This window comes from Lutra lutra, chromosome 2, assembly GCF_902655055.1.
Source record: "Lutra lutra chromosome 2, mLutLut1.2, whole genome shotgun sequence".
NCBI lineage: Eukaryota > Metazoa > Chordata > Mammalia > Carnivora > Mustelidae > Lutra > Lutra lutra.
The window spans coordinates 108,305,047-108,313,843 of record NC_062279.1 but is presented as its reverse complement, the minus strand read 5'-3'; the positions used below and the strand labels follow the sequence as shown (position 1 = coordinate 108,313,843).

General features: G+C 52.6%; 1 protein-coding gene across 4 annotated transcripts in view; it reads left to right on the top strand.

Moving 5' to 3' along the window:
* The first annotated feature begins 7,011 nt into the window (after positions 1–7,011).
* The window catches only part of LEF1 (lymphoid enhancer binding factor 1), a 119,913-nt gene continuing 118,127 nt past the window's right edge, over positions 7,012–8,797 (top strand). Inside the window, exon 1 of one of the 4 annotated variants that reach the window (XM_047718175.1) lies at positions 7,012–8,437. In XM_047718175.1, the coding sequence (XP_047574131.1) occupies positions 8,222–8,437 (216 nt within the window). In that variant the 5' untranslated portion in view covers positions 7,012–8,221. The remainder of the gene's footprint in view (positions 8,438–8,797) is intronic. The other 3 variants (XM_047718174.1, XM_047718177.1, XM_047718176.1) reach the window with 3 other exon arrangements.

Sequence of the window (8,797 nt, the reverse complement as noted above, 5' to 3'; positions counted from 1 at the left end):
AACTGGATAAACAAGGAGACTAATGACCTTGTTCTGCATTAATCTCCATATGGCTCTGTTGGTACTGCCCTTGCCTTCAGGCAAGAAGGTTGTGGCTTTGGCTTCTCGCCTCAGACCAGGGATTAGACTATGGCTCAACGCTGACAGAGCCCAGGGCCCAGCTTCTACAGTCTGGGAGGCCTGAGAAGACTACTGAGGCCATCCATCTTGAGAGGTGCATTTACCTCAATTCAAGAAACACCTCGTTATCATATCCACTGAGTAAATAGATTTATAAAAATAAGAAAAATCCTTTAACCATGCTTCCCCATTCAGAGATTTCATTTTTTCCCACAGAGGACCCCAGGTTTTCTCTAAGTATTTTCAGGCCCTCCTCACTGCCCCCCAAAACAAGACAAAACCCTCAGTGCCTTGTCCTATGTTCTTTTCCCAGCCAGAAATACATTTCAAAATGGCTGCATCTATAAAGAAGGGCGTCTCAGGAAGACTCTGTACCTGGGCAGCCTGGGGCCACAGTAAAAGGAGAATGGAAGCGGAACTCTGGAAACCACTCCCTACTCCTGCTTTTACCATTTTGTACGCAGGTCTCACTGAAAAGCTTATACTAGGTGGTGGAGCCCAGGAAATGACTCTATCGGAGGAGTTACCATAAGTTAGAAAAGATGGCACATGAAGTATCCTCAGCTAGATGCCCTAAATGCTACAGATGTGGCAGCCCTGTCACCTCACACCCAGCCCTAGCCATAACCTTTATTGCCTTCTAAACGTGAGATGCCTCAGTCTGAGATAGCTAATCACATTCTATTCTGAAACATAAATTCTGATGGTATTTACTTAGTCCCAAGAAACACCTCTCCTACACCTTTCTAGTCACTCCCCACAGTGTCTTTAATGTTGTTGTTGTCTGAGTATTTTATGTCTATACACTACATGTTAGCCCATTCATTGGCTGTCATACTACTAAGGCCGCTCAGACTTATTACAAGCTGTGTAAAATGCCTCACAAAATAATATTCTATTTTCAGTGTCATGTGTCTACATTCATTTATATCTGTTCGTTAAGATCCCACCATAAGGGAGCCTGGGTGGCTCAGTACTTTAAGCATCTGCCTTTGGCTCAGGTCATGATCCCAGGGTCCTGAGGTCAAGTCCCAAGTCAGGCTCTGCAGGAAGTCTGCTTCTCCCTCTGCCCCTCCCACTCATTCTCTCAATCTCCCTCTCAAATATGTAAATAAAATCTTAAAAAAAAAAAAAAAGAGTCCCACATAAACATGAGGCAGAGTTAATGGAATGGTTTTTTCCTCATCAAGCTCTAGGGGTAACAAATGCTAAGATGGTTTTGGTGTCTCTGTAACACAACTGTTGCAGATGTGGAGATGGTCGTAGCATGGGCATGTGTGTGAAATCATCCCCCTTTACTCCTGCAGTAGAGATGCCTAGTGCCTTAGAAGTTTTGTTTTGCAACTTACAGGTCTCCTGCAGAATCATCTTTGCTTCAGGGACCAAAAAGACCTTGCATTTGTACATACTTTCACATGCATCATCTCACTGCATTCTTACAACAACCTTGTCAAGTATGCTACCATTACACACATTCTGCAGAAGCAAAACTGTCTGGGAGAGGTTAAATGGCTTGCCTGAGGTCAGCACAGCATGACAGGAGGGGTAGAGCCCACCTCAGATGCAGGATTTCCCACTTTGCATTACACTATTTCAAAGCAGTCTCTTCATATCGATTACTTCTGAAACAACAGAATACTGTATTCCAAAAGGGGCCTTGTGATTTTTCTAGACTCAAAGACAGACTTCCTAGCTAGTCACCTGTAGGAAAATATTTCAGGACTCTGTCAGTAAGAGGATTTCAAATCATGGCCACCAGATAGTGAGTGCTTTCTTAACAAATAATACTAAGGTTGGTTTTGCAGGATCTAACTTCTGTGGGAGAAAACTCAGTAGTGCAGCATATCGTGTGTAGCAAAAGAAGCACAATGCACAGTGAATACACACGCGTGTGTCAACGTTCTCTTTCCAAATGTGGCTACAAAAGAAAGTGTGAAGCATACTGAAATAAAACAATATTTATGGCTCAAGAAATTCGGCTTCACGTAACAGTAATTATGTACAAGATATTTTCCCTAATAAAATTACTGCAAGACAAAATCTGGAGGAACTAAGTGTTTCCCTATGTCCTCTTTATTTTATTCCATGTCCTCAAGAATGGTTGCGGGAAAGAAAGGAGAAGGGTAAAAAAGAGCAGAAAGAGAAAGAGAGTCATAGCAAGGCGGCCTCTGCTAAGGGTTGGTTTTGCTTTAGAAACTGGAATGCGTCCAGGCTTGATTTTTATTTTCAATTCACATTTCAGATCCAGCTCCCCAAACTCTTTGATCTTTCTCCCTGTCTCCTTACCCGGAAGAGAACCCTTGGCCTTCTCAGCTGGGAGCTGGGAGCACACGTGGAAAGACTGGCTCAGATCCATATTCTTGCCAAATTTAGTCACACAAAGGGGCCTGCAAGGGAAAAAAGAAAGGATGAAAGCTGCTGCCGCCAGGACTTCAAAGGCCCATGCCGCCGAGCCGGGCCTTGCGCAGGCGCCGCCCTCCGAGGATATAAGGCGCGGCTCGCGCGCGCGGGGCGGCCTCTCTGCGCCGCTGCCCCGCGCGCGTCCCCGGCCTCAAGCGGTTGAAGGGGAACCAGCTGTGCAAGGAGGGGCCGAAGGGGCGGGCCGCCGCGTGGTGCTAGCCGCCGGCGGCCGGAGGCCGGTCCCCACGCCAAGTTAAGGCTCCTGAGAAAAGTTTTCACAGAAGGGAAAAGAATTTTACGTCCAGCCCATTAGGCGAGCTGTCCCGTGGCCTGCAAATTTATCCCAGGTCGCACATCCATTCCACTCCATTCTGGGGATTTTCCCCTTCCCAACGTAGCGTCGGCTCCTCTGCCCCGGAGCCCGGGTCCCCGTGGCGGGGGGAGGGAGGGTTGACAGAGGTTCCAGTCGCAGAGCCCAGCCGTGAGGGCGCGTGGCGGGGCTCTTTCTGGCCCATTCGGCTCCCCCCGAACGCGTCCCTCATCCCCGCGTTCCTGTCCGCGACCACCCCGGCTTGACTGCTCTCGGGTGTGGGAGGCCCCGGGATGGGAGCCCTCGCTTCCCGGTTGACAGAGACTCGGCCGGTCCCAGACGGGTTGGGATGTGGCCCTCCTTCGCGGGCCTTGAGGGGGACACAGCTCCCCGGACGGGCGCGCCTCAGGCCCCCAACCAGCGAGCTGCGGACGCGGAGCTCGGCCCGCATCCGCACGAGCGAAGCCCCCGGAGGGCTGGAGGGGCTGGCGGCCGCGGGGTCTCCGTGGGCGGACCTCGCGAGGCGGTGCAGAGCCGCGGATGCCGACGGGCGCCCGCCCCGCGGGAATCGGGCGTCTGCACGCGGCGGAACTGGGGAACGACATTTTCACGGTGCTACGAGTTCTATTACCCCGGCGAGGAGGGGCTTGAGTTTGTTTGTCTTAGAAGGGGGCAAGAAGAGACGGAAGAACCCCTGGGACACAAACTGTCATTTACCTCGCCACTCCCAACCCCCTCCTCCTTTCTGCGAAGTCCGTTAAACTGAAGGTGCCACAGCTTTAGTCTCCTGGCGAGCTGGGGTGGGAAGTCGAGGGTGCCGGAGTTCCAACCGTCTCCGGAGTCAACATAATTCGTTTTCCTAGTTCTTCGTCCTTCTTGCTCTCTCTTCCAGCATCCTCTTGCGTAGGCCCCCGCCACCTCCTTCCTTTGGGATCCCACCAAAGTTGTAGCTGGAGGAGAGTCCAGGCCACACAAAGGGGAAGACCCGGAGTCTGGGCGGGGGGGTTAGGACCGAGGGGGCGGAGAGGGCTCTGAAGGGCACAGCGCTTTTCTCTCCTCCCTGTAATTAAGGACTCACTTGAGTGTCTGTAGCCGAGTCGACTTGGCAGCAAAACCGCTGGGGGGAGGGGTCTATGCTGGGGGTGGGGGTCATTCTCTTCGGTCCCCTGCCCGCACCCGCGGGGGGCTGGGTACCCTGCAGACTGCGAGGCCAGTCTCCACTCCCCCAAACCTCGGTTCCGGCTCGGGGTGGGCGCCTCGTCCCCCACGCGCAGCGCCGGCGACGGCGCCCAGAACTGAGAAAAATGTTGATATAAAACAAGTCACTGTTTGCTCGCAAACTAAACCAAAACCAACCAAAGCCACCAAGAGGGGAAAAACCAACAGCAATCCAGCCAGCCCCTAGCAATTGTTTCACGGTCGGAATTAAATCACATCAAAACGCCCCCTGAAACCCACATCCTGAAGGAGTGAACCTGTAACAGCCAACCTCCAGTCGTTCGCTCGAGTTCACACGAACAACCCGCCTCTACATCCGAGGGAAGGGGGCGGCGGGCGGCGGCGTTTCTCCCGCGCCGCGCCCACCACATCCCGGACTGTGCACCCAAAGAGGCGGCTGCATTTGTAATAGCAGCCCCCACACGATTTCGAAAAGACCTCCCGGCGACAGAGTTGCCTTTGCCTGGAACATCTCCGAACTTGTCAGAGAAGAAGGAACGTCTTCCCGGGGTTACTTCACCCCTCCCGAGTGCCCCTGTTTCCCACCCCCCCCCCTCCCTCTCGACCCTGGTAAAGGCAGACTTCATGTGGAAATGTCAACCTCCTAACCAGACAAAGCTCTAAAACTTGGGTGAATGTTTTCTCGCTTCGTAAAGCCCCCTTTAAGTTCAGCCCGTCTCAAGATTTGCAACAAAGCTGGGGACAGTCAATACCCGCACGCCACGAGGAGGACAAACCGCCACAGAAACAGAGCAAAGCGCTGGTGATTTCGTTAAAAACCGTGTTTCCACAGGAGGGGGTTACCGAAAAATACCAAACATAGCCACCTACCCTCCGCCCTTCCGGTGAACAGTTCCTACGAGTTATTATTCCCCAAATTCCCATCTTCTCGAGCTCCTAATCTCCAGGACACCTGGACCTGAGTTCCAAAAGACTCTGGAAGTCCAGATAATTAACATGAAGGAGAAAATGGGATTCGAATTAGTTGTAACACTTCAACAGGGCGATGTAGGAGCTGTCATTTAATCTCTTTTTGGCTTCCAGAAAATATTCGCTGGCAATTCTGTGTCTCCTGTCCCCCATCCTTCCCCTTCCTCAACATTTTGATGAAAAGGAACCTCCACTCTGGTTACTTTGGTGAAACTGCGTTTCCCAGTTCTTTTCCTATCAGCCAAATTGGCACATTTATGGGAGGTCTTTTGGCTTTGCTTTCCCATTTTTTTTTTCTTAGAACAGAGGGTCTTAATGTCTTACATAGCTACATGTTCACATCACTAGTACTTTACATTCACATTGGTGCATAACTTCAAGGGAAGTTGACTACTGCCACCAATAAAAATTGGTTTCTTTCCAATCTTTTTAGTATTGTCTTACAGACACATTGTAGCAGAATATTCTTTTTGTTTTTCTTCTCTAAGGCTTTACATTTGTCTGTACTTAAAGTGTATTTAATGTTTTACTCTTCCTGGCTTCCAGATCCTTAATTTTGCTTCAATCTCCCAAATAGACTATGTGTGACAACTGACCATGCTGTATGTGACCAACTGATAGTTTTTAATATTGCTTTTTAGTGAATTTCCCATCCCTAGCCAATGTTAAGTGCTTATTGCGAGCACTGTTAAGGTTAACTTATGTAATGCCCAGCAGCGTGCAATGTTTTCCTTAGGAAAAGAGGGATCTTTGCATAACTCTTCCTAGAAAATAGAGTTAAAGTCTGATTCTGCAGAGTTTTCCTCATTTTTCAATTTAAGGTAGATGGAGACACATTTTTCCTGCCTCTTGTTTACTGTTCTGAGGTGTTACAGATGGCTAGTGTATTAGGTATAATAATTTTGCCTGGATTTTTAACTGAGGGGGTTTGAGAGCCAAGGAACAAAATGTAATGTGTTTTCAAACTTCAGCTTCGCTTATACTGTAACTTTCACAAAGCATCTCCTTAAAAGTCCTGTCCGTGTACAAAATGCATCAAAGAGATGGTAGAGGCTGACGAATTTTTGAGGTTGGATACAGATTTGCATCTTCAAGGGTCCTTTGAGTGCATAGTCTGGGGTTCCAGAGACTGCTTGGTCCTCCCTCCCTCTACTGGCATCCCTCTCCTGGGTCCTTTTGCCTTCTTCTTCTCTCTCTCTCCCTCCTTAGGTTGAGTTTTCATTCTCCATGAGGTTCCCATACATTGTGGTGTATATCTCCTAAAATCCACGAGAGACCTAGAGCAACTTTCTAAACATCCCATGGTGAGGATGTACAGAAAGAGATCTTGTTTTAAAAGGCAGTAATTAAGATCCAGTCTTCAGTTTTGTCTTCTTTGTCCTATTTTTCTCAGTAAGACTGGAGATTTAATTTTTGCTAGCATATGCTCCCTTGTCCTTTGACATATTTTAGGAAAGCCACAACTCTCTTCCTTGTCCTTCTTATTTCCGTTTCCTTAGTTAAGCAATCTCTGTTATATTTTCCCCTTTTCCTTCTCTCTGTCCCCAATTCCCGCCTCATCCGCTCTGTCAGAGCATCTATCAACGTGGTGTCGATCACAGCTGTGGCGGCTTCTCTTTCATCTTCTTTGCCCTGCCAAAGGAAGGGAGGGAGGGAGAGAGAGGGAGGCGGGAAGGGGGGCCGGTAGAGACTGGCAGAAGAAGGTGTGGGGGGTACAAGAGAAGAGATACTTAGATGATGAAGTTAAACCATTCCCGCAGAGTTTCTTGTCAATTTCACACGGGCAAAGGGTGCTTCTCCGTGGGTTACAGGAAGCGCCGGGTTCTTCCTTCTCTCAGCGAATTGCTTGATCCTTTCCTCTAGGCGCGCGCGCGCGCACGCGCGCGTGCACACCCCCCCCCCCCCCCCCCCACTAGGACTCGTCCTGCAGGCTCTGGGAAAAGAAAAAAAGTCCTCAATCACCACCTCCTTCTCCCCGCGCCCCCCCCCCCGCAGCGGGCGGCCAAGGAGAGCTGGAGGCGGGGGAGGGGAGGGGGAGGAGAAGCGACGCAAGTGGGTAGCTTTTCAGCGCCAGCGAGGCGCGGGAGGAGGAGAAGCAGTGGGGAGGCGCAGCCGCTCACCTGCGGGGCAGGGTGCGGAGGAGGGACCTGGGCTGAGCACTCACGGTCCGAGCAGCCGGGACGCGCCGGAGCCTCCAACGCGGGCAAGCTGGGGGCACTCCCCCTACTTCCCTTCGGCCAGGCGAACCCGAAGGGTGCAGCTCTTTGCTTTGACAGAGCGGCCCGGCGAAGGCGTGGAGAGCGGCGAGCAAGAGCGCCAGGCTGAGAAACTCGAGCCGGGAACAAAGAGGGGTCGGGCTGTGCGTGTGTGTCGGCTCGAGCTCCCCGCAGAAGCATTTGGGTCCGAGGCCCCAGCTGTTGACTCCCCGACACCCCGCCGTACCCTCCACTGCCGATTCCCAGCGCTCGCCGGCACAAACTTTATTCTTGGCAAACTTCTCTTTCTCTTCCCTCCTCCTCCTCCCCCACCTTCTCCTCCTCCAGCAGATTAAATGCGCCTGGAGAAGGAAAACTGAAGCGGAAGGGAAGGAAATGAGAAGCTCTAAAACGGACATCTCAACCCGGGTGGCTCTTTAAATTTTTTTTTTTTTTAACCCTCCAGGAAGTGGACATTTCGTTATTTTCTGATTCTCCTTGCACCTTCTCTGCTGGGGCAAACGGAGCCTTTTTGCCCAGCTTGCTTCCTTTCTCGGAAAACAAACTCCCAAATCGGCCACCGGGCAAGCTAGGGTGGAGAGGTTTGCGTAGAGACGCGCCGACGGACCCTCCTCTGCACTTGGGAGAGTCTTGCCTCCTACGGAACCGGCGTCCTCCGTGCGCAGACCCTGGAGACGCTGGGGGCGTGGGGTGGCCGCCCGGGCAGCCTAGCCTAGCGCGCGCCACGCCGCTCATACGCCCCCAGAGGCGCCGGCTGCGGCGGCCTTAGCAGCCCGGTGCCCTTCGGCCTCGAGGGCGGGCGCCGGCGCCGATCTCCGCGGAGCGGGAACGCGCGGGCGGCTGCCGGGGCTCGGGCATCGCCGCAGCTGCTCTGGTCGCGGGCCGCCGGCCCGGTTTCCGCCTACTCTTCTCCCTCACGCATCCTTCCAGTTCTCCTTTTCCTCCTCCCTCTGTCGTTGACCCCCTGTCTTTCCTGCTGTCGCCTTGGGTGCTCCTCCAGCGGAGCGGAGATTATAGAGTGGTCGGGATGCCCCAACTCTCCGGGGCCGGCGGCGGCGGCGGCGGGGGAGACCCGGAACTCTGCGCTACCGACGAAATGATCCCCTTCAAAGATGAGGGCGATCCTCAGAAGGAGAAAATCTTCGCAGAAATCAGTCACCCCGAAGAGGAAGGCGACTTAGCCGACATCAAGTCCTCCTTGGTTAACGAGTCTGAAATCATCCCGGCCAGCAATGGACACGAGGTGAGCGGGCCGCTGCCCGGAGGTCCGAGAGGCGTGGCGGGTCCCGGGGAAGAGCAGAGAAGGAGGGAAAGCGCCGGAGAGCCTCGACTGACGGGTCCCGAGGAGGTCCCTCGTTTGCTGGGGTGGGGGTGGGGTGGGAGGGTTGGATGGGCCCCTGGTCAACATTCTTCCTGTGTGTGCCTGCGTGTGCGTGCGTGTGTGTCCTGGCGCGTGTATTGGTGTCGGTGGGAGGTGGAGTGTGCAGGGAAGGTTATTCCGAGTGGATCAGTTCTGAGGTTCAATGACTAAATTGTTTGTGGGTCGGAGAAGCTGCCCTTAACCCATAACGTTTCGCCTGCGGACTTTTTAGTGGGGTTGAGA